Source organism: Natator depressus, chromosome 3 (genome assembly GCF_965152275.1).
Source record: "Natator depressus isolate rNatDep1 chromosome 3, rNatDep2.hap1, whole genome shotgun sequence".
In the NCBI taxonomy this organism is placed as follows: domain Eukaryota; kingdom Metazoa; phylum Chordata; order Testudines; family Cheloniidae; genus Natator; species Natator depressus.
Genome location: NC_134236.1, coordinates 132,306,833 through 132,332,966, shown reverse-complemented (window position 1 = coordinate 132,332,966; position 26,134 = coordinate 132,306,833). Strand labels below are relative to the sequence as shown.

The window sequence follows — 26,134 nt, the reverse complement described above, 5'->3', positions numbered from 1 at the left end:
TCTCTGACTGATACTGGTACCGCAAAGGAAAAAGACTCATTCATCTGAGATGAACTCAGTACCAAGTTTGGGTAGTTGTACCCAGAGCAGCAGAGACACTGTTGCACAGCGTTCTAAGCCCATCCCTGAACAACTTGGTACCAGTAACATTAAAGTCAAGGGTACAAAAGACCGCTTAGCTACCTATAGTACTCATGGAATCAGAGCTGACTCACTCAAATGCCAAAAGTTAGGTACCAGCTGCATTGGGACTGAAGCAGTCCTCCACAGGTTCTCACTCGACCCCATCTTTGATACCATCGATACCACAAGAATTTAGGTACCCCAAGGACCCAGTAGTGTCTTCAGAGCCAGTCTCTTCTCTGTTAACCAGTGCTGGGGGTTTGTCAGCATCAAGACTGTCTTGGTCACTGACCCCTCTATCATCTAGATCATCATGTTCACCCCCATCTGCTTTGCAACCTGAATAGCTATTACCACCACCACCACGCTTGGAGTATGTGGAAGAGGACTCCTCAGATTCTCAAATTTCGGTGTAGGGTTCCAATGTCTGTTCCAGGACACATTGCTTTCCCTCCTTCACTGACATATTACAGGAGGATAGACCTCAAATGACAACCACATGGCAGGAGCACAGATGGATGACTCCAGCTATGCCTTTTGGGCCCCCTCAGTGACCTTGCTAGGACCCCTCGGCATTCTATTGTCAACAGATTGCAACTAGACCTTTGCACCACCAGCGGAAATAGAGAAGGGCCCCTTTGCCTCAACCTCCTATGCCAGAGGAGGAGACCTTTGAGGCGCAAGAAGCAAGAGCAGATTGACACCTTTCACTAATACGATCTTATTGCCTCACAAAGCTGTCCTGCCCCTACCACCTTCAATGGCAGATGACTTCAGGCAGTTTCAGGAACTGATGAAGGAAATTGCTGACACACTTCAAATTCCTGTATAGGAGGTTCAGCAGTCCCACCTCAAACTCCTACATGTTTTGCACACCTGGACATCTATAAGAATTGCCATTCTGGTCAATGAAGTTCTTATGGAACCTGCTAAGACAGTTGGGTAAACCCCAGCTACTTCACTGCCTACCTTCAAGAGGGTGGATAAAAAAATATTATGTTCATGCCAGGAAATGAGAATTTCTATTTTTCCATCCAGCTCCAAGTTCCTTAGTAGTGGAGGCAGTTAATGAACACCTACAACATTGCTCAAAGTCCACCCCATACAGTAAGGATCACAGGAGGCTTGATCTTTTTGGTCACAAATCCTACATTTCAGCCACTCTTCACTTCAGAATACCAAACCATCAGGCACTCATAGCCAAATACAACTATTTAAATTATAACAAATTTAATTCCTTTATTGATCACATGCCAGAGGAACATCGAGACCACTTTAAGGCCATTATACAAGACGGTCCTCTCCTGTCAAAGACATCACTCCGGGTCTCCTTGGATGCTGCAGATACTGCAACACAGCCTATATCCACTGCAGTGGTCATAAGAAAGTCTTGGTTGCAGCTGTTGGGCTTCCAAAGAGATGTTTAGAGTATTGTAGAAGACTTCCCCTTCTCTCTTCAGGGACTCCTTTCATGATCAGTTGCTGGTGCAAGAGATGGCCTCACTTCTATGTTTAGGAGCCATAGAACCAGTTCCTGTACAGAACAGGGAAAAGGGATTGTATTCAAAGTGCTTCCGGATTCCCAGAAAGAACGAAGGATGGAGGCTAATTTTAGATCTCAGGTCTCTAACCAGGTATGTAAAAACAGCAAAAATTCAGGATGGTGACCCTTACAGCAATGATTTCCTTGTTAGAATTAGGAGACTAGTTCATGATTTTTTCCCTTCAAGATGCATATTTTCATATTTCTATTCATCCTTCACACAAGAGGTTTCTTCATTTTCTAATCAGCAAGAAGTGTTACCACTACTGGGTGCTCCCTTTGGCCTATCTTTGGCCCCCAGGATATCCTCAAAGATTCTGGTAGTAGTTGATGCCCACCTATGTCTTATGGGTATAATTTGTTTTCCTGTATCCGGATGATCGGGGTAGATCATATCAGGAAGTGTTGGTGTCAGTAAAATTGTGTTCTCTGTTTCATAACCTGGGCATTCAAATCAACCACAAAGCCCTTTTTGACTCCTCTACAGTCTCTAGACTTCATAGGAGCTTCTCTGGATGCAGCGACCGGCAGAGTGTACCTCCTTCCAGTAGGTTTCTCACACTACTGAATCTCATCTCAAAGATTCAGGGCAGTCCTCAAATAACAATAAGAGATATGTCATCTTTGTAGGTCAGCATGCCAGATTATAGCTCCAAGGTCTACAGGGATTTGTTGAATGGTTTACATACCAAGTAAGCACAGCCTAGGCAGGTTACTGTCTGTTTCCCAGTAGGTTCTGCAGCCACTCCAGCTGGTGGAAGGACCCGACCAAAACTTGTGCAGGTGTCCCATTCATTCAGAATCCCCCTACTGTAGTGATAACATTAGCTGCTTTGCTTTTTGTTGCTGGGGGGGCGGGGCACATCTGGACCTCACAAGGTGCAAGGCAAATGGTCAGTACAAGAGCGTCTTCTCCACATGAATGTTTTACACTTTCTACCTCTGATCAGATCAAAGTCAGTAAAAATAATGACACACAGCTAGGCATGCATGTATTGTATTGTTATGCAGACAAAACTACACAGGATCTTTTCAGGGGACAAGACAAGATGTCACATGTGTGTTAACACAATTTGATTTATGACCAATAACTAATATCTAATATATACACACACACACCCCCAATGTTCTGCAGCTGCTGTATAGTTACCAGTCCTGAATGTAGCTTGAGTTCGTGGCTTGTGGTGGCTATTTGGCCAGGAAAGCTGGGCACAAGGAAGGGCTGGGGCTCTGTTGAGCATGCACCGATGCCCTTCCATGCTGGCAGCAGAACGTTACCCTCCAAAGTCTTCCATCTCATCCATCCTTTTTGTAGGCTTTAGTTTGAATCCAGAGTCTGTAGGTCTTGCTGTGTCGCTCTGCCTCTGGGTTCAGTGCGATTGATCACCCGTCAATTGCAGACATGACTTTCAGCCTGGGACCTGGCTTTGATGTTTCTTCAATTGTACTTTTGTTCTTTTCTTTTTAGGGTGGACTCTTCTTGCTTTGTCAGGGCTGTTGTCTGCATCTTCAGCCGGTGGTGTTTACACTTTATTTCCTCAGGACAGGCTGGGGCTGGAGGTTGTTTCCATCATCCATCCATACCTCATTCACACATCTAAACTACACTAATAAGATTACATCAGGGTTTTGCAAAATGAAGGTTGCAGCAGGGTTTACAAAATGGAGTGAGCATTTTAAAATGGAGTTTGAGTTGCAATATGGACAAGTGTAAGGAATGGCAAAAAGTGAGCAGAAGTTACAATGTTGAAACAGTGTAAGTTTCAGTGATTTAAGCAGCAATTGGATTGAAAGTGAAACTCAATTAGCCAGTTATTGGGGTAACCGGTTTTATGAATGAATGTTGTTTCATTCATAAAACTTTGCTTATGAAGTTATATTAATAAAGTGAACAATTAAGAACAATTTCATTGATCAGTTCTACAGTATCAACATCAGGGAGGAGCACATTCCATGTCTCTCTGTGCTGAAGTGATAAAACTCTGGAATTGGTACATAGTCATCACAGCGTCTTACTTCCCAGATATTTAGAAAACCATGGCAGATGACCTCAGCAGACTTTGCTTTCTAAATTTACATATGGGAACTGAACAGCTGAGTCCTCCAGGTAGTATTCTCAGCTTGGGGTTCCCATAGGTCAATCTACTTGCTACAGCAGCCAATGCAAAATGCATCAGGTATTGTTCCAGAGAGGGTCTCAATCCCTAGGAGATACATTTCTCATCTGATGGACTTCACTGTGTGTATCCACCAACACCGTTCTTGTTAAAGGTTCTCAATGAGAAGAAACAGGAGTGGGCCAGAGTCCTATTAATTGCACTAATGTGGCCAAGACAAGTCTGGTATCCCTGTCTCATCAGACTCACCCCTCGCCCTCCATGGAGGCTTCCAATTAGTCCTCACTTACGGACTTAGACTGCAGATCAGACACTTCACCACAATTTACAGATTGTGAGGCTCCAAGCATAACTTCCTCAATGGCTTTCTGGAATAGAGGTATCCTGTACATGAGAGGTACAACACATTTTATTAAATAGTTGAAAAGAATCTACAAGAAATATTTACCTCCCAGAAATGGAAAGAATATCTTTGGTGTAACAGTCATCAGATTTTTCAGACTTGCTCTCCTCTTTTTAAGGTATTGGATTACCTCTTATAATTGAAAACATTGGGTCTTTCTATGAATCTTGGGTCTTTCTATGGTGAAATCCTAGCGGATCTTAAACATAAAAAAGAAGCTTACAGAAGTGGAAGGTTGGACATATGACCAGGGAAGAGTATAAAAATATTGCTCGGGCATGTAGGAAAGATATCAGGAGGGCCAAATAGCACCTGGAGCTACAGCTAGCAAGAGATGTCAAGAGTAACAAGAAGGGTTTCTTCAGGTATGTTGGCAACAAGAAGAAAGCCAAGGAAAGTGTGGGCCCCTTACTGAATGAGGGAGGCAACCTAGTGACAGAGGATGTGGAAAAAGCTAATGTACTCAATGCTTTTTTTGCCTCTGTTTTCACTAACAAGGTCAGCTCCCAGACTGCTGCGCTGGGCATCACAGAATGGGGAAGAGATGGCCAGCCCTCTGTGGAGATAGAGGTGGTTAGGGACTATTTAGAAAAGCTGGACGTGCACAAGTCCATGGGGCCGGACGAGTTGCATCCGAGAGTGCTGAAGGAATTGGCGGCTGTGATTGCAGAGCCCTTGGCCATTATCTTTGAAAACTCGTGGCGAACGGGGGAAGTCCCGGATGACTGGAAAAAGGCTAATGTAGTGCCAATCTTTAAAAAAGGGAAGGAGGAGGATCCTGGGAACTACAGGCCAGTCAGCCTCACCTCAGTCCCTGGAAAAATCATGGAGCAGGTCCTCAAAGAATCAATCCTGAAGCACTTACATGAGAGGAAAGTGATCAGGAACAGTCAGCATGGATTCACCAAGGGAAGGTCATGCCTGACTAATCTAATCGCCTTTTATGATGAGATTACTGGTTCTGTGGATGAAGGGAAAGCAGTGGATGTATTGTTTCTTGACTTTAGCAAAGCTTTTGACACGGTCTCCCACAGTATTCTTGTCAGCAAGTTAAGGAAGTATGGGCTGGATGAATGCACTATAAGGTGGGTAGAAAGCTGGCTAGATTGTCGGGCTCAACGGGTAGTGATCAATGGCTCCATGTCTAGTTGGCAGCCGGTGTCAAGTGGAGTGCCCCAGGGGTCGGTCCTGGGGCCGGCTTTGTTCAATATCTTCATAAATGATCTGGAGGATGGTGTGGATTGCACTCTCAGCAAATTTGCGGATGATACTAAACTGGGAGGAGTGGTAGATACGCTGGAGGGGAGGGATAGGATACAGAAGGACCTAGACAAATTGGAGGATTGGGCCAAAAGAAATCTGATGAGGTTCAATAAGGATAAGTGCAGGGTCCTGCACTTAGGATGGAAGAATCCAATGCACCGCTACAGACTAGGGACCGAATGGCTAGGCAGCAGTTCTGCAGAAAAGGACCTAGGGGTGACAGTGGACGAGAAGCTGGATATGAGTCAACAGTGTGCCCTTGTTGCCAAGAAGGCCAATGGCATTTTGGGATGTATAAGTAGGGGCATAGCGAGCAGATCGAGGGACGTGATCGTTCCCCTCTATTCGACACTGGTGAGGCCTCATCTGGAGTACTGTGTCCAGTTTTGGGCCCCACACTACAAGAAGGATGTGGATAAATTGGAGAGAGTCCAGCGAAGGGCAACAAAAATGATTAGGGGTCTAGAGCACATGACTTATGAGGAGAGGCTGAGGGAGCTGGGATTGTTTAGTCTGCAGAAGAGAAGAATGAGGGGGGATTTGATAGCTGCTTTCAACTACCTGAAAGGGGGTTCCAAAGAGGATGGCTCTAGACTGTTCTCAATGGTAGCAGATGACAGAACGAGGAGTAATGGTCTCAAGTTGCAATGGGGGAGGTTTAGATTGGATATTAGGAAAAACTTTTTCACTAAGAGGGTGGTGAAACACTGGAATGCGTTACCTAGGGAGGTGGTAGAATCTCCTTCCTTAGAGGTTTTTAAGGTCAGGCTTGACAAAGCCCTGGCTGGGATGATTTAACTGGGAATTGGTCCTGCTTCGAGCAGGGGGTTGGACTAGATGACCTTCTGGGGTCCCTTCCAACCCTGATATTCTATGATTCTATGAATTGCATTAGGATTCACTTAGCATCAATAACAGCTTTTCACACACCCACTGGGGACTTTTCACTCTTCGCTTACCCAGCTATGGCAAGATTCATAAGAAGTTTGTCGAATATCTTCCCACAAATCAGAAATAATACTCCTAGTTGGGATCTGAACCTAGTCCTTAATTGCAGTATGAAACATCCTTTTGAGCCACTAGCTACCTGTTCTTTATTAGATTTATCACTGAAGACTCTTTCTGGTAGCATTCACTTCTACCCAAAGGGTTGGAGACTTGGGGGCTTTAATGGCAGACCCCCCTTTTATGGTAATCACCAGAAAGTGTTGTTGCGGGTCCATCCAAGATTTTTACTTAAGATGTCCTCAGAATTTCATATTAATCAAACCATTCATCTCCTAGTTCCCCACCCCCAAACCACACCAGACTAATGAAGAAGCCATATTCCATACCCTATATGTCAGGAGGGCATTAGCCTTTTACCTATATAGGATATTTAGAAGACTATTTGTATTCAAATCAGACTGAAACAAGCATTCAGTAATTTCAAAACAGAGGTTATCAAAGTGGATCTCCGGTCGTACTAAGATCTTTTACGACACAACTCATGGTCAAGCGCCTTTAAGAGCGATAGCAGATTCCACAAGAGCACTATCTACATGTATAGCCTTACTTAAGGATGTACCAATTGCAGACATCTGTAGAGTGGTAACTTGGTCATCTGGTTATACTTTTTCTAATCATTATGTTTTGGTGCTGGCAGCAAGATCCCGTGCTGCTGCAGGCAGTGCAGTCCTTGCTTCTCTGTTGGACTCTTCTTCAAACTACCTGCCACCTTAGAGCAATATTGCTTGGGAGTCACCTGAAGTGGAGCACTCCCAGAGACGCTACTTGAAACAGGAGAGGTTACTCAACTTGTGCAATAACTGGAGTTCTTTGAGATGCGTGTCCTTGTGCTCCACTATCTGCCCTCCTTCCCCTTTGCTTTAGAGTTTCCTGAGGGACTTTGCAGTGGAGAAGAAACTAAGGGTGGTTTGCCCACACAGCCACATGTTGCCACAGTGTTGGGCGCATGTGTGGGGTGCATGTGCAAGGCCGCATGGGCACCACCACTGAAAATCTCCAAAGGTGCAGGGCACAGGGACAGTTGTCGGTCAGTGTCCTGCATCTGAAGTGGAGCAGTCACAGGGACACACATCTCAAAGAACTTCAGTTCCTGCACGAGGTGAGTAACCTCTCCTTCTGTTTGCTTGAAATACTTAAGCTGATGACATCTCAAGGTTTAACAGTGTCTCACTGAGATTTCTACTTGATAATAAATGGCTCATTAAAGTTACATGTACATCCCTGACTTTACTGCTGCAGTAAATACCATACATGTTTGATACATTTCACATTCACAGTATTAAATTTTCCCCCTCTTTGCCCCTAGAGTGCTACCTTAGGCATCCAATTTCATGCAGGTTCCTGATATATAAAATAATATATATGGATATACACACATGAATTGTGCACACTGAGTCTCACTTGATATCCTTCCATGATAGTGTGCTCATTGACATTATGAACTACTGTACATTGAATTGCAGAGGAAAACTTAACAAGAGGCTGTGACAGATGAAATAGAAAGGTAGCAAACAGCTGCTTGTTTATAAAGAAATACACATCCACCTTCCTTTGCTTGTGCCTTTAAGGAGATACCTATGAAAGAGAAATAACTTTCTGCCGAGGGTGACCAGACAGCAAATGTGAAAAATCAGGACAGGGGCTGGGGGGTAATAGGCGCCTATATAAGAAAAAGACCCCAAAATCACAACTGTCCCTATAAAATTGGGATATCTGGTCACCCTATTTCTGTCTAATTGGTGTTTTAGTTCAGTTTTATAATTGGCAGCTGTCAACATGTATCTTTTATTTCTGTTTTAAGAAACAATTTGGCATATGCAGCATTAACAATTTCCTTCCCTATCAACAAATTATGGATTAGGAATTCAGCTTCTAATTTCTGAAATAAACAGTAAATTTATTGTTGTGTATATAAGATGCATAGCTATTGCAAAAATAAACTCCACACATGACATGGATGTAAAATAAAATATTTTCACATTGATTGTGTAAAATATTTATCACTCTTGATATGATTTGCAACAACTAAAATGTTTTATTGTAGCTCTGATGTATAGACAGTGTCCTTTCATGGATCTCAGTTTAGCAGACCTGAGGGAGTGAGTAAAAGGAGACAGATGTATGCAAAAATTTTAAAGGGTAATTGAAAGGAGCATTATTTAGCATTGAGTTTGTTTTTTAAAATGTCCTTTTCCATGAAGCAATTGTCTCCATCACCAACCAATGAGGACTATCACTACTATGCTTACAACCACTTCTTAATGTGTAATTGCAACTACTTATGGATAGCAAATAAAAGAAGTGTCTGTGTCTAAAAAGGACATTTTTAAGGGTATGTCAGGGTTGGAAGCCTTATCAGACTTTCAGCATCAGCTGCCAGTTCAGTATTCAGTAACTTGGAGACAGTCTTTTCTCTTTGCAAATTGAATTTTATGAATATGAGATCCACTCAGTATCAATAGGACCCTTGTATTCAAAGGGAAATTGACCTCTATACACTCCAAAATGAAAAAGTGAAGAGCTTTTAGATATTTGAATTGTCGGGCTTTGGGAGAGTGTGATGGGGTCCCCGGGGTGCAACCTCGACTCTGGGACTGCTGAGTCCCCTGTCCCACCAACCTGGGATATCCCTCTCACATTGTGATGCTGTTGCTAAGCCACAAATCTCTGGCAGGTACTGCACTTACACAGACATCCAAAGGCAGGGACACACCCAGCTGAGTTACATGAATGCTTTGCCAGACACTCATAAGCCAACAATAAAGCCAGCCAGTTCCCCCAGCTCCCCAGCCTTGCACTCCAGAACTGTACTGTCTTGCCCTTGTCAGAAGCCTGATCAGTGTAAGTTATTACACAGTCCGCCCCTCCCTCAGTGTGGAGAGGACACATGCTAGCCTTTGTAAACTGAGCTGAGATTTCCCAAACACTTCATCCAAAATACATGGTTTTAGATAAAATATAAAACAGATTTAACTACAGAAAGATGGACTTAAAGTGATTATAAGTAGCAAGCATAGAGATCAAAGTTTGGTTATCTAAGAAATAAAAGTGAATTCGCAGTCTGAGTTCTACAAATTAAACAGGATTTGAATCAAGCAGTGGCTCACCCTGACAGATGATATAGTTCCTCAATACTCAGACTGGGACTCTTCTCCAGCTTGGGCCCACTCTCCCCAGTTCAAAGTCTTTATCCTCCAGATGTGTTTCCAGGTGTTGAGTTGCATGGGGAGTGTGGCCAAGCCATGATATTACTTCCTCTCTTTTATAGTTTCTTCCAGTTAGCTGGAAAGATCTTTTGCTATGATGTGGTCTCAAACAGTCTCCATTGTATACATGCTCTCCGTGAGAAGTCTCCATTGTATACAGTTCCTTGGATAGTGGATTCTTTCCTTGATGGGTGTTGATGAGCCAATAATGCTGTCCGTCTACTCCATTGTTATACCTGAAAGGCTGGTTGTGGTTGTTCCCAATCTCACAACATATTTCAGTAATACACATGTAGCAAAACTTCATAACTTTACATACAATGATAGAACATGCAATCCAAAAGGATATTTATGTTCAACAGATCAAGACTTTTAAAATGATACCTCATAGGGCATACTTTGTACAAAACCTATCATCATAATGTCAGTGGTGAATATGGGCGTTCCAGGTTGTGGCTTTGAGGTACAGAGTGCCACTGAGAGTAATTTTGTTTTGTTTGCTTTTTCCTCTTTTCTCTTGTATTAACTTGCATTTTGGAACATTTTTAAAAATTGTGTCTTGCATTAAAAATCCCCTTCCAAAAGACCAGTGCCGTCTTCATGCTTTCATTCTCTAGATGCACCTCCTCACTCGTTGAGTTCTCTTCCTTGAAAGCATCCTACCTACCACCTTTGATTCAATGTAAACTAATATATTTAGCTGAATTAAGTGTCCAAAGTGGAAGACGTTCAGAAACACAAGAGATGAGCTGGAACTGCCAAGTTTGGATCTAGTTCTCAACTTTTCCAAAGCCTGTAGTTCTGATCTGGGGTTTTGGTTTGAAGCCCATCTCTTTACGTAACCATACAATACTGTCTGATGGTTTCCCAAGTCTTGTACTAAAGCCTTGGGGAATCATTAAAATTAGTGTTATGGGAAAGTTAGTACATATAAAGAACTGATGGGCTTCTCCTTTTTGACAAAATGATACGTGGCAGCACCAGACCTGGCTAAAAAATATTGGCACCTTTTCCTTGCTCTGGAGTTGGGACTTCCTCTCACTAAAGTTTCCTTTCTTACCAGAAGCAACTCCTACAACTGCTTATCTTATTACCAACCTATGTTTTTCCCACCTTTTTTTTTTTTTTCTGCCCACATCTTCAAAATGGGTTACCCTAGAAATTCCATGTTGGTTGTGTTTTTGTTTCCTGTGCTGAGAAGTGCCTTTTTAGCCAAGATTTCTTCAAAAGTGGTAGTTTAAATTTAGTTTCATGAGTCCATATTTAGGTATTTAAATCAGGGGACTGATATTCAGAAGTGTTGAGCACCCAGCCACTTTTTTAGAAGGTGATGGGAGTTTGTGTGCACTCCAAACTTCTGAATATCAGTCCACTTATTTAAGTACCTAAATGTACTTTAGAACCTGAAGTACGTCCCCTATCTTTTGACACAGTTGGTCTCTGTGGGTTTGGTGGTGGAGAATCACTTGTTTTAAAAGATGTTCACTAACATTTTCAAAAATGGAAGAGAAATCCCATTTCAATGGCAAGTTATCAAGAAAACCTTTGAGATGTTAATGAATTTCAAGATTGTGGTATGAAGACTGACAGTTTCTCACTTTTTTTTTTGTCCTAGACATATGAACAAACTTTTGTAAACTATCCACTGCTAATTTCTAATATATTTAACTGTCCAAGTGAAGTTAACTGAATAGTATAGATGAAACTTGTCTATGGCTCTGCGGGAGAGGACATCCCAAACAGTATGTTCTGTCAGAATATTGAAAAATGAAAAAGCCCCAACTGTGTATAACTTAAAAGTATTTCCCAGACAGATGTTATGTCTGTGTATTGTCATTTCAACCAGATGGTTTTTGTTTGTTTCGAACATTAAAGGGGGTTACTAGGCTATGATTACAGGTTTCTTCTCCAATGAATCCACGAGGACAAGGTAAATATAATATGGATGAATAAGCAAATCTTTCAATAAGTTGTATGTCTGGAGGAGTTAACAGTCTTCCTTTATTCAGCCTGCAGAGTTTTTGCTATTTTACGTCATGTGCAGATATTTTCTATAAACCGTAAGATGAATGTTTAAATTGCGTTGACAGCATGATTTTATCACTTTAGACACCACCATAAGAAATACACTTTTTGTCCAGAGATGCTTTAATTTCCTGGCAAAGGACAGAGCTGAAGCACAAAGCTTTGTGTTTACTTATGTTACATGGTAGAAACCTAGTAACTAAAGGAATACCTTTCTCTTGATTTGCATCAAAAACTAAGGATAGGAGAACCTTAAGTAAGGTGCTTGCCTTTATTCACAGCTTGAATGTGCAATTATGGAAATTCCTGTTAATAGTAAATGTTTGGATTCTATAGTTATCCCAGACCAAATTAAAAAATACTGTTGTGATCCATACAAATATGTTGAGTTCATTTGAGTAACCTACCAAAAATAAGATTTGCCTTGATGACCAATTTAGGATTGTGTGATCTTTTTAACCTCTCTACTTCTGCTTTTGTTAAAAATTAAGTAAATAATTTAAAGTAAATGTAATGCTTGTGAAAAGTGCCATATTGGCACTACTGGAGACTGAACTCATCTTTGGAAAAACATGTAGCCTGTGAGCATGAAAAGATGATTGTCTGTACCCCTTTGATCCTTAGTGTCATTTCCAGGATTGTTAACAAGGGTTTATTCTATTCTATATAGTTTTCTTTATACCATGCTCATCACCCTAGTATCTGAGCACCTTCCAGTACTGCATTAAGCAATGTGACTACACATCTGTCACATGTTGTTCCTCTCCTCCCCCAGTCTCTCCCCAGAGGGAGAAGCATGTGAAGTGGAGTGTCATATTTTTGTAGGGTGTGTTTATCTTTAATATAAATATACCTGTTGCTGTAAGTTTATATAAGAGAAGGCAAGGCCAAAGAAATGTGCCTTGCATTTGGAGCAGAGAGTGGTGAGGTTTTGTGATGGTCCTTAGCTCCTGGAGGAACCAAGGGTACCAGCTGTTGTGGATGCTTTACATTAGGAGCTGCACAGACACCACCAACATGCATCATATAGATCCCTGAAAGGCCATTGAATGTTAACAATTTTCATTTGTTTTCAATCTGAGCTGTAGTTAAGTTGGTAAGCTAGTGGTAAAAGGGTCTGCATTCCATTACCAATCCTCTAGGCCTTCACTCTCCCCCTGAAATACACTTCTGTGAACATTTCCTATAATGATGCTTCTACTTACAATTAATTCACAGAACCTGGAAAAAATGTGCCAAAGTGAGCAATAGCCAAAAATAGAAATCTGAAGAAAATTAGAGGAACTAGCTTTAGTTCACTATTCACAAAATTAACAGGTTGCCATAAACTGAAAAGTTGTTAGCTTCAATTCTTTATGGTATTGTTAGTGTTCTGACTCCCAGGTCTGTGCATTAACCGCAAGACTATCTAAGTATTTTCTATCTCTTCTGTAATTTATTAAAAAAACCCAACCCACAGTGTTATAGTTGATTCTGGTAAATACTAGAGCTACAAACTTTCTTCTAATATGTATAAAACTTGCTGTTTGTGCATATTATTCCACACTGTGACCTAGATTAATTTAATACAGCATTTTATTTAAAATAAATAAAATAGTGGCTTGTTTTGTCATAGTAAACTATTTAGAAAATGAGTGTTGTTTTCCAGTTCCTACTATAGATTAATTTTGTTTCCACCCACTACAATGAAGTCTTCATGTTAATTTCTGACAGTTGTTATACTGCTTTAAGACACGAATTGTCAATCAATGATAAAGCATGCCATGACACTTTATAATGGTTCACTCTTGAAATATTACTAAAAAGCAATATAGTTTTGAAAGATACATGCTGCTTGTCTACTCCATGAGAAATGGATGTGATTTAGTTGTCTATAGGGAACTTGTCCTACCAGATATTTTGATTCTTGTGCATCTCTAATCTTAACTGGAGAATGTAATTTCTTCTATCTAACAATGTTTAGACATAGAAAAGCCATTGTATGGCGCACAGTGCAACAGTGGATGCCTGTTTATCACTGTAAGACTTCTCTTGTAAGATTTGATGAAGCCATCAGTTTAACACTTCACTATTCTCTTCCTTTTTGCATTCATTCTCTTCTGCTACAGAGCATCAGAACTACTTTGGAATTGATGAAAATCTAGGTCCTGTTGCATTCAGCATCCGGAGAGAGAAGGTTGAAGATGCTAAGGAGAGAGAAGGATCTCAATTCAACTATCGTATAGCTTTCAGGACAAGTGAGGTACTGTTTATTGAGTGTTGTTTTAATGGGGAGGAGGCGGTAAAAGAGAAGTTAACCCTTAGAACACTGGCTGTTTTCTCATGCCAGCATCGATCTGGGAATTGACTTTTAAAAGATTTTACAGATGAATACATTTGCAGGGAGGTGTGTGTTCTGGTAGCATTAATACATGTTGGAGCTGATGCCTGAAGAAAAAATTTGTTTATTTTCCTGCTTCCTGAAGTGCTCCCTTCCTTTGGTTGGGAACCATTAGAGAACAGTTGGATTGGTTGCAGGTACAGTACATATATATTCAGAGGGACCCATAAGGGAACAGATGGAGAACTAGAGAGGGCAGACATCAAATAAGGGAAGATAGGATTGGACTGAGGTGCTTCTGGAGAATATTAGCTTTCTTTTGGCAGGAATGAAAGTTTGGAACAAAGGGGAGGGATGAGGAACTTGAAGAGGTTTACTATTCCTCAAGGTATGTTACAAGTGTATAGTTTCAAAATGCCTGTTAAAATGCTATCTCTTCAAAAGTGATGTACCATATTTGCGGTCTGGAATAAATATGGGATGCCAAATCTCCTCTTCCAAGTACGTAGTTTATGGAAGGAGAGGGAATGCTAATACCTTACTGAAGCAAAAATAGTGGATCCTGTTTGAAGTAGAAGTGGCCTTTGATTGTATTGGAGGTATACTTATCAAACCTGATCAAAACTTTCGCATTCAGGCTAGTTTGTATTTTTTTTCCAAACGGGTTCATTCTTCCTTTATCACAGCAATGAGTCACATGGATCCTATTTTTAGTGGTGATTTGAAAGAAAGTTTCAGGTGTATGCCATCTTTGGTTGGTCTCTGTGATAAGCAAGTGCAAACTTTCCTTTGATTCTCAGAACTTGTGCTCTTCATCATGGCAAGAAACACCTGTTAGCCACAAAATAGCAGTTCTTGATTAGAGCTGTATAAATAACTGGTACAGTGGCTGAATTGCCGGAGGAAAATGGGGGTTGACTAAAATGAAACATTTAGTTTTGGTTTGGGTTTTTTTACCTTTTGAAATAAAAGTGAACTAAAATTCAAAATGTTCTGTTTCAAAAAATGTCAAAACAAAACTTTGACGTTCTGGGGTGCAATCTAGACCAGTGAGGGGCTGTCACCACTTGCCCTGCAATTTGGGGTGCCTCAAAATGCTTTGCTGCTGTAGCTCTCAACGTGGGCTTCTGACAAACAGCCTGCCAGCATGCAGGTAACACCCACAAAGTCTGTGTATAACCACAATACATTCCCAGTCCCAGATTTCCCACAAAAACGTGTGCTCTGCACTGTCCAGTCCTCCCCTGAACAGTCCAGATACACTAGGTCCATTGCCCCTCTAAGGGGATCAGGAGAGCATTCAGTCACAAAAACATTTAGTGTTTTGGGGATTTTTTTGTTCTGAAACAATTTAGCGAATTCAGCATGAACTTGCTAAATGTTTTAGCCAACCCAAATCTGCATTTTTTCAGTGAAAGTTTTGTCCAAAAATTTTTGCCCACCTCTATTCCTGTTAACTGTAAGAACATAAGAACGGCCATACTGGGTCAGACCAAAGGTCCACCCAGCCCAGTATCCTGTCTACCAACAGTGGCCAATGCCAGGTGCCCCAGAGGGAGTGAACCTAACAGGTAATGATCAAGTGATCTCTCTCCTGCCATCCATCTCCAGCCTCTGACAAACAGAGGCTAAGGGCACCACTCCTTACCCATTCTGGCTAATAGCTATTAATGGACTTAACCTCCATGAAATTATCCGGTTCTCTTTTAAACCCTGTTATATTCCTAGCCTTCACAACCTCCTCAGGCAAGGAGTTCCACAGGTTGACTGTGCGCTGAGTGAAGAAGAACTTTCTTTTATTTGTTTTAAACCTGCTGCCCATTAATTTTATTTGGTGGCCCCTAGTTCTTATATGATGGGAACAAATAAATAACTTTTCCTTATTCACTTTCTCCGCGCCACTCATGATTTTATATACCTCTATTATATCCCCCCTTAGTCTCCTCCTTTCCAAGTTGCAAAGTCCGAGCCTCTTTAATCTCTCCTCATATGGGACCCATTCCAAACCCCTAATCATTTTAGTTGCCCTTTTCTGAACCTTTTCTAATGCCAGTATAGCCCTTTTCTGAATCTGTAATGTTCAGGTTTCCACTGTGTGTGTATAAAATATATATATAAAAATGTGTTGTATAATACTGAGGCTTTGTCTTCACTGTTAAAAAGAACTGTGTGTGGGGGAGGGTGTATTTGTTTTTGTTTTTTTGTTTTTGTATTTTTTTTATTGCAGGATAATTAATGCACACTAGCTATCCTACTGTAAAATCCTAGTAGAGACAAGGCACTGTAGTTGTTACTGTGAGATCAACACTATATTTCTGCCTGTGGCTGATCTCACCTATTCTACCTCAGAGTAAGGATTTGTCTACACTTCAGTTGGGAGGTGTAATAACAGCACAGGTAGGTGTACCCTCCGCTAACTTTGATCTAGATCAAACGCTAGATCTAGTAATGATAATAGTGAAGCAATGGCCATACAAGCAGCTGCTGGGCTAGTCCTGCCTGCATAGGACCCTGGGTACATACTCAAGCAGTTGCTGCCCATGCTGCTATTGTTACTCAAGCTAGCTTTGATCTAACTAGATCAGGATATGTCTCTGTGTGCTGTAGTCACATCTCCCAATCTGCAGTGTAGACGTGCCCTAAAAGTACAGTGCCTTGTCCAACTAGGATTTTACAGTTGGATGGCTAATGCACCTTAATTATCCTGCTGTAAAAAGACTTACCTTTTTTGCATTGAAGACACAGCCTAAAGAAACAAAAGAAATGAGTTCAGGATTTGAGTACCAGCCCAAAGTTTCTATTTTGTAGTAATTCTACATTGTCTAGTGTTACTGTATTTAACTTCTTTGTTTAGAAGTTACAAGTGTCTGTTTCCTCTTTAATGTTTAAGTTGCTTCACTAACCTTTGCACTGTCCTCAATGAATTAAACATAAGTGTATCTCTCCCCCCCCCCATCCCCACACTTCAGAGCCTGAAGATTGTATTTTAATAGCATAGTGTTAGAATTATAAATATTCAATGAGGTTTTCCACTCTTGCTGCAGCTTACTACATTGAGAGGAGCAATATTAGAAGATGCCATACCATCTACTGCTAGACATGGCACAGCACGAGGCCTGCCTCTCAAAGAGGTACTGGAATATGTAATACCAGAGCTGAGCATTCAGTGCCTGAGGCAGGCTTCCAGCTCACCCAAAGTCTCTGAACAGCTGCTTAAACTGGACGAACAAGGGGTATGTAGTATATGATTTCTCTCTAAAGACTATCCACTTGAAAGAACATGTACCTTTTCCTTAAATCTTTTGTTGGTGTTGTAAATAAACACGAATTTGTGATGTAATATATTTTCTCTTGAACAGCCATTTGCTCTATTTTCAAGAAGAGTTCACACACAGCTGAGTATTTTTAATGACAAAATGAGAATTGTGACAGGTAATGGTTCAATGACTCCAGAAAAATGCCTTATTGCCAGAGTTGCAACTACTTGAACAATAATTTGTGTTTTTCCGAGCAATATGCCTTTTTTGATTTGCAACTTGGGAAAGACCAAGTAGCCTGTAGAGAATCCCAAGAGTAAAAGAGGGAGAGAATATAGTTAGTGCTATGTTTTTAAAATTTTCACAAAAATGGTTTTCACAGATTAAAGTCCATATTTTCTATGCCCAAATATTGGATATAAACATAAAGGTTAACCAATGTATATTTCTTAAAGACAGAGTAGGTAAAATTCTAAAGATTTATAAAATCACAATAAGCCTCTACATCTAAAACTGAAATCAAAGGGAGCTGGAAGTGCTCAGCACTTCAGAAAATCAGATGAATTATAGTTAAAAATAACATTTACTTATATCATAGTCCCATGAATCCCAAGTTAGTTTTCATATTTTAACTTATAATTAGCACGCTTATTCACTGTAGCAATCTTATCAGTGGAGTGAAATGTTTGATAGTCTCAATTAGAATTTCAGCTGTTTGAGCTATCTAACAGGTTAACACTGCATCAGCAATGAAACAAATGCACACTTTAAATTCAGAGTGAATAATGGTGAGATTTAACAGGTTCAGTAAGGTGAACCTGCTCTGTTCAAAGACTGCCAAGCATGTTTGCTGCGTCTGAATAATTTGTGAAGGACTAGCTTGTGAATACCTTTAGTACACCTATGCAAAGAATGTTTAAGATTTTAATTTTAAATAAATGATCATTGTACATGCAAAAAAAGTGACTATCGTGTCTTAATGTTCAGTATTAATTCAGTATGAAATAGTGATTGTGTCTAACATGTTAGTGTATACAAGGCATTCTTCTGTCTTCTCTTTTAGTTGTAACAGAGCTGCTGTAGATCAATAGAGAGTTCCTAGCTATGAGAATGTCAAGCCAGTTCTGCATACCCATTTCCTCTATATTTCCCACCTCATTTGCTCTGCTAGGAGAAAAAGAATTTTTAATAAATTACCAAATATATGTTTTTAAATTGAATGTGTGTTTTGCATAATGTTTTTACTTTCTCCTTTGGTCTGTCAGAGTTCATGAAAAACTGTAAAGGAAATCAGGAGCATTCAGCCAATTTTTACTCTTAGTCCTCCTCAGGTTCTACATCTTTACAGCTATATTTTTTGTTTAAACTCAAGTGAGTTCCAGCTCATAATATCAATTATATTAATTGGCCAGAGTGGAATCACATTTGGGGCAATGTAAGGCATTTCCTTCTTTAAACAAACTGAATGGTGCATTTATAGAACTCACTGCCATCACCCACAACCATAAACCGAGACTGTAATTTGGGTGTCCATTGTGGAAGCATAAAGCAGTCAAACAAACCAAAGTAATGTTATAATAGTTGGTGACTTTGAGATACAACACTCCTCATTTTTCCTTTTTGATGCCTGATGTTTAGTATTGAGAATTCAGTTCTGTTATGAAATGTGCTGTCATCGGTATGAATATATTATTTTAATATTTCTTTAATGCTTCTTATCTTGCGATAGTTACTGTGGCAAATACAGAAAGCTGTGTATAGAACTATCATGAGATCCTTTTATGATTTTAATCCTCTTAGGTGTTTAATGCATTGAGTTTATTCATCAAGCAAATAGAGTCTCTCATGGCAACTGAAGGTGATGGCTGGCTGTACAGCCACATTTTTTTTAAATGTGAACCATGGTCTAGTGGATTAATTTGGTCACCAGGGTAATAGTCATTTGAGAGACTGGTATGTAGGAAATGTTTGTTTGAAGCTTTTCCACAGTTGGAAGCCAGTGCTTGCATGTAATTGTTTCCTCTCATTTTCTACCAAAGGTTTTGTGACCAATGAAATCTAGTATGACTTATGGAGAATAGTAATTGTTGTGGGTAAATTGTTGTTCCCATGATGACAATAGCAAAATAAATGTGAAATGAATGATTAACCTCTTTCAAGAATATAAATAATCTGTATTTTCCTGTTTGTTGTGAGAAACAGGCAATTAGATCAACTTCGGATTGACCATAGGTTTTATGGGAAAAGCCACCTGTTCTTCTGGAGATCAGGATGGAATATTTTTAATAATTGTACTTTTTCCGGTGATAGGTTATGGTGTATGTTCTTATTGCATGGGAATCTTTTCGCCCTTCTCTGGCACAAAGGCTGGAATTTACAAAGGGGTCCAAGGGAATTAGTACTCAAATTGCTTTGAAATTCAGTTGATGTTGAGCACCCAAGTTCCCTGGGTTCCTCTGAACATCGCAGCCAAAAAGTTGAACTGTGCAGGATAGAGATCCTGAAGTTGTCATCTAAGCATTCCCTTAATAAATGGAGTGTGATCTGCTTCTCATCAAGCATAACTATGCTGATGTTTATTCAGTAGCTAAAGCATCATCCATTCTGCAATGACTAACAAATATCTTCCCTGAGTCAGAACAGATAGAATTATGAAATTGTTCTCAGTACCAGTGGAGTTAGGCCAGATTTACATCAGTAAAACAAAGTAAAAATTGTCCCATTGGTAGGTTTAATTTTAATAACCAAGAGTGAAATTCTGGCCCAATAGAAGTCAAGGGACATTTTGCTACATTCTTTGCCACGAGATGCATAGAATCTGATTCTTTCCAGAGTTTTTAAAAAATATCCATGACTTTTTGAAATTTGAGGATTTTTGTATGTGGTGGGTGCCTGTGATAATTAAGCCAATTTTACCGATCATCTTGAGTGCTGCCAAGTTGAACACTAGGCTGCATGGGAGACAAACAGTGCAGGAGCTCAGAAAAGCAGTGACATCATGATGGCACAAAAGATCAGTTTTGTAAACTGGCAATGGGAGATTTTATTCCTCCAGGGGTGATGAAGAGTTTTTCTTTATTAAAAAAAACCCCAAAAAACAGCACACAAACCACATAGTTTAACTCTTCATAACTGCTCAGTCATTTAGTACAAGCACGGCTATTACTAAAATGGGAAGATAAAGGTAATTTGAGGTTTAAAGCCACTCTCATGACACTTGACTCTTTTTGCAATATTTTCATTGCTTGCCTTTTTTACCATTTGTAGCTCATGACTTTTCCTACCAGTTGTCATGATAAAACATGAGCGTGATACCACACCCATGAATGCCTAATGTGAAGTAGATTTTTGTCACCCGAGTGTGCTTTGACAGGAAGAGTATTATATACTCTTTATTCTACAGACCTAGACAGTAGTCCTGAATTTTGGTTAAGGAAGTACTTTAGAACTTGATAGTAAATGTGAAAGGTGTGTATGTCTTAAGGGAATCTGGCGTGACTGATGATCTCTGTCAGTTTGTGAAGCTCTAATAGCTGGTAGAAAGACTAACAGGACTAATCCACTCATATGGGAGTTTCCTATTTGTTGTCTCATGAATCCAGCTCAAAAAATAAGTCAATACTTTTCTCAAGAAAATAATCCCATCTAATCTAACAATGTTTTAGTATTGAGATTTTAACAACATTCAATTGCAGTCTGATTTTTAGTTTACAGTACACTGTGCATATAACAGATATCTCTCCATGTGAAGATGGTCAGAAAATAGAAAATTACTTTTTTGCAAAAGACACGTATGAGGAAAAAAAATTTATTGATGCATATAAAAAATTAATCTTGTGAAAACCTATTTACAGTACTCATTTGAAGCATGTCTTTTAAATGGCTGTTCTCATATAATTAGAAAGGTGGAATGGGGAAGCACTTGACGTACAGGGGACCAACTAGCTGAAGTTTAAAAGCTAAAAGTATTTGAAAATAGATAAAAGCCCTGCACGGATACAAAAAGGTGTATCTGCATCTGAGCCGCAAAAATTGTCTGTGGATATCTGCAGATTTGCAGGGCTCTAAACAGCTCCACGGTAGGGTTGCCAACCCTCCTGGTTTTGCCAGGAGATTCCCGGAATTGGGCTCTATCTCCCAGAGGCTACAGAAGCCAAAGTGGGAGGTTTTAGGCCACTAAAAGTCCAGCGGCACAGCAGGGCTAAGGCAGGCTCCTTACCTGCCCTGACTCCGTGCCGCTCCTGGAAGCAGCAGGCATGTCTTTGTGGCCGCTGGGAGGGGGGCCAGGGAATCTCCACGCACTGCCCCTGCCCTGAGTGCCAATTCCACAGCTTCCATTGGCCAGAAACTGCGGCCAATGGGAGCTGTGGGTGCAGTACCTGCAGGCATGGGCAGCGCGCAGAGCCCCCTGGGGCAGCAGGGATGTGCTGGCCGCTTCCGGGAGTAGCACTGGGCCAGGGCAGGCAAGGAGCTTGCCTTAGCCCTGCTGTGCCACTGACCGGGAGCCGCCTGAGGTAAGCACCGCCCAGTTGGAGCCTGCACCCCAGACCCCCAGCCCTGAGCCTCCCTCCCGGTGCCAGCACCCCAACCCCCTTCCGCACCCCAATTCCCTTCCCCAGTCCTGAGCTCCCTCCCATAGCCTGTACCCCGCACTCCCTCTTGCACCCGAAGCCCCTGCCCCAGGCTCAGCCCGGAGCCCTCTTCCACACTTTGAACCCCTCGGCCCCAGCTCAGAGCCCGCACCCCCACCCCCTGCTCCAGCCCAGTGAAAGTGAGTGAGGGTGGGGGAGAGTGAGCGATGGAGGGAGGGGGGATGGAGTGAGCGGGGCGGGGCCTCGGTGAAGGGGTGGGGGGGCAGGGCAAGGGTGTTTGTGTGATTAGAGCGTTGGCAACCCTATCCACAGGTCACTGCGCAGCAGGGACACAGGGCTGTGTCAAGCCCCCAACCCCACTTTTCCCCAGAGACATCCTGTCCTGCCACCTGCTCCACGCCTGCCATACCACCTTCCCCACTCTGGGCAGGGAGGCTACAATTCTGGGTCCTTCTATGCAGCCCTCCACCCTTATGCAGTTATGGCTGCTCTGATACATGTAGCTATTACTGCTTGCTCGTTTAAAGAACTACCCCACCTTCAAAATGGCGCTTGGCTCACTCCCTTCTGGGAGTTGTAGTTTACCTCCTCCCTCCGAGCAAGGTGGAGACTAAAATTCGTAGAATGCCCAACTCCCAGAATGCTGCTGCGTGATTCAGAGAGCCGAATTGGAGCCTGCAGGCTGGGTGACAGCCACTCTGTTTGGGTGAGTGTGGGCTGCAGAGCCCTGAGCGGATACCAAATTTGTATCCACATCCACGCTGCAATCCTCAAAAATAGTCTACGGATACAAAGCAGATATCTGTGCATTTGCAAGGCTCTAAAAATAGATTCCTCGCTGTGTTCCCAGACTATGAAAGAAGACAGTTGTGCAGCCAGTGCCAATTAAAGATATAAAATTGTAGAGCATGCAATACTGGACACTTCTATATATAATAGATAGCGAAGTCAAAAGTCAAGGATTTATCAACGTATTCTATCTGTGCTTGAATGCTGACTGTCAGCTTTGCTGAATATAGTTTTCTTTGTTATCTTTGGCATCAGAAATTTTCCTCACTTTCTCAAATATTTTATTTGATCGTATTTATTAAATAATCCTTTCCTGCTGTTGCAGAAATAAAATAGTAGTTTTAATAGTTAATGTTTTTGTTTTTGTTTTACTGCTTACCATGTTTTGCCATTTGTAATTTTACTTTTCTTATTTCAGCTGAGTTTTCAGCACAAGATTGGGGTCCTTTATTGCAAAGCGGGTCAAAGCACAGAGGAAGAGATGTATAACAATGAGACAGCAGGGCCTGCTTTTGAAGAGTTCTTGGATCTTCTGGGCCAGAGAGTACGGCTAAAAGGGTTTAGTAAATACAGAGCTCAGCTAGACAATAAAAGTAAGTTGTAATTCTAACATGTGGGAGAAGTCTATAATTCTCCAAAGGTAAGCACCTTTTAAAATTCTGGCTCTTGTTCTATACACCTGGTCTTGGGAGTTAACTAGCAAGATTATATTATAATTTAAATTCCCATAGATGCTATATACAGCATACCTTAAATTTGAAAGGTTAACACTCCTTACTGTGACACAATTAGAGAAACCTTTGGTGCTTCAATCTTCTCTTGTTTTGTTGTAGTATCTTTGTGACTAAATTTATACCTATGTTATGTTTGCAACTATGAAAAAAGAACTATGTTAATATCATTGACTCACATTTTACCATCTTGGTTCTTAGTCTGAAAAGGAAAAGTGAAAGTTTATATATTGTTGAAGATGAAGTGATGGAAAAGGGACAGTTTTCCTCATTTGATGTAGGATTTTGTGAATTAATGTTCATACTTGAAGAAAAACCCAGTATTGTCAACAAGACAAACATTTTGCTGTTCTTCATGTAACATCCAAACACATACCTGATTTCTATGGTGTTTCTGTGGTTTGAGATTTGTTTCCAGCTCTTAAGTTTCATTCTCTATAGATCGCTATAGGTCAACAGTGCAAAAGGATTAGAAATTTATTGCATATATTTAGTTTCTGATAAGTTTCTTTTGTTGCTGTTGATATGTTTGAAATATGGATATCAACCTAGTCTGTGTACAATGGACATGACAGTTCACTCTGCTGAAGCTCACATTGTTGGCACATTGCTGTTAACACGTTCTGGCTGGCTCCGTGCAATCAATTTATAACTATGAACACCTCAATTTGAGTTAGTCAAGATGGTGTATGGTCAACAGAACTCATCTCTTTTTGTTTGAAGTGGTTTTGATATCTTTTTAACATGAGATTCACGTGATTTGGTGAAATGCAGAGTGGATCTCTCTACTGCTTACTTTTATTTAATGCTTCATACTGCTTGGGTTTACTTATTTCTGCTATAATCTACCAAGTGTTAACTTTCAGCCAACCTGACTGTTGAAGTTGGCATGGCCTGCAAACAGATATTGGAATTTACCAAAATACTATAGATGACATAACTGGAGCATTTTTCATTAGCATAGTGTATCTTTTTGAAATAATACTATTGTTACTGCTAGATTTGCAAGGCCGCCACATTCCTTTGGGATTTGCCAGGATAATGTTAATACAAATCTGTTCTTGATAATGGCATGGTTAGTACATTCTGTTTCAGTGAAAAATATTATCCATTTCTTTCGTTTGACGTTAACATATAGAAATATTGTTAGCGCACACACACACACACACACACATATATACTGGTTAACAATACTTTGATCTGGCTTAAATCTTCTGGGATCAGTACGCACATTAAGGAAAAAATGACCAAATGATCTTTTGGATGTTCCACAAGGAGAGTGTGACTGAAAATCATCAGGCACAGTCTACATATCAAAATATATGCTGATACGATGTCATCAAATTTAGTGCCTGCAATTTTCTCAGCGCACACTTACCAAGGTTTTGCTGTGAAAGCAAACAGCTGATACATTTTGCCCCACGGAGTTAAGTAACATAATTCGGGTATGCTACTAACTGCTGTATGTTGTTGAAGATGATAGTGCAGAAAATATGCTATCATATGTTATGTTGCTGTTTGAAAGGGAGTGAAATCAAGATGACTGACAAAAGTTGTCTCTGGTTTTATGGTGAATATATAACTCTGGCTTCAGTAGACCGTTGTCTATTTGTGTAATCATATAATTCTTTTTTGCTGAAAACCATAGTGAATGTCACAGGAGTGCCAAGCTTACAGTTAGAATAAACTAATCTTTCCATATTCTACAGACTGAGAGTTTAAAATGCTCTATGATGGCCTGCCTTTTTTTATATTAGCCACTTTTTCAGTACAGTAACTCCTCGCTTAATGTTGTAATTATGTTCCTGAAAAAATGCTACTTTAAGTGAAATGATGTTAAGCGAATCCAATTTCCCCATAAGAATTAATGTAAATGGGTCGGGGGTTAGGTTCCAGGGAAATTTTTTTCACCTTTGGTTGAGGTGGTGAAGTTAGAGGGTGGGATATTTCCCAAGGGATGCCTTACTGCTAAATGATGATCTGTCACTCGGTTGAGCCCTCAAGGGTTAACACAGTGTTGTTAATGTAGCCTCACACTCTACAAGGCAGCACAAATGGAGGGTGGGGAGACAGCATGGCAGAGAGACAGACCCACACTGTGTGTGTGTGAGAGAGAGAGAGAGAGAGACAGACATGCATTGCCCCTTTAAGTACGCTGACCCAACTCTAAGTACATTGCCTTTTTAAGTAGATCAGCTAGTTGAGACAGCAGCTGCTGCCAGCAAGCTCCCTCAGTCCTGAGCCCTGTCCTGTGTCCCCCTGCTGCTCTGTGGAGATGGCCCGATGAGGTAAAGGAGTGAGGGGGAGGAGGATACCCTGACATTAGCACCCCTGTTTCTGCCCCACCTCCCCGCCTTGCACAGCAAGCAGGAGGCTTCTGGGAGCAGCTCCAGGGCAGAGGGCAGGAGCAGCACACGGCAGTGGGGGGAGGGACAGCTGAACTGCCCGGCAATTGATAGCCTGCTGGGCGGCTGCTGCACAGGGAACTTAGGGGAGCAGGGAGCTGATGGGGGGGCTGCCAGTCCACCCTGGTTCCCAGCCCCCACCAGCTAGCTGCAACGGGTTGCTCTTCCTGCAAGCACCAGACAAAGCAGGCGGCTGCCAAACAGCGTTATAAGGGAGCATTGCTCCTCTTTAAACGAGTATGTTCCCTAATTGATCAGCAACGTAACAACGAAACAATGTTAACCGGGACAACTTTAAGGGAGGAGTTTCAGAGTAGCAGCCGTGTTAGTCTGTATTCGCAAAAAGAAAAGG

At 41.1% G+C, this 26,134-nt stretch overlaps 1 protein-coding gene across 6 annotated transcripts in view; it reads left to right on the top strand.

Annotated features, from left to right (window-relative positions):
• The window catches only part of SIPA1L2 (signal induced proliferation associated 1 like 2), a 236,318-nt gene that overhangs the window by 103,061 nt on the left and 107,123 nt on the right, over nucleotides 1-26,134 (top strand). For all 6 annotated transcript variants that reach the window (XM_074948841.1, XM_074948842.1, XM_074948846.1 and 3 more), the window contains 3 exons: nucleotides 13,797-13,930; nucleotides 17,053-17,241; nucleotides 23,065-23,239. In XM_074948841.1, the coding sequence (XP_074804942.1) occupies nucleotides 13,797-13,930; nucleotides 17,053-17,241; nucleotides 23,065-23,239 (498 nt within the window). The remainder of the gene's footprint in view (nucleotides 1-13,796; nucleotides 13,931-17,052; nucleotides 17,242-23,064; nucleotides 23,240-26,134) is intronic.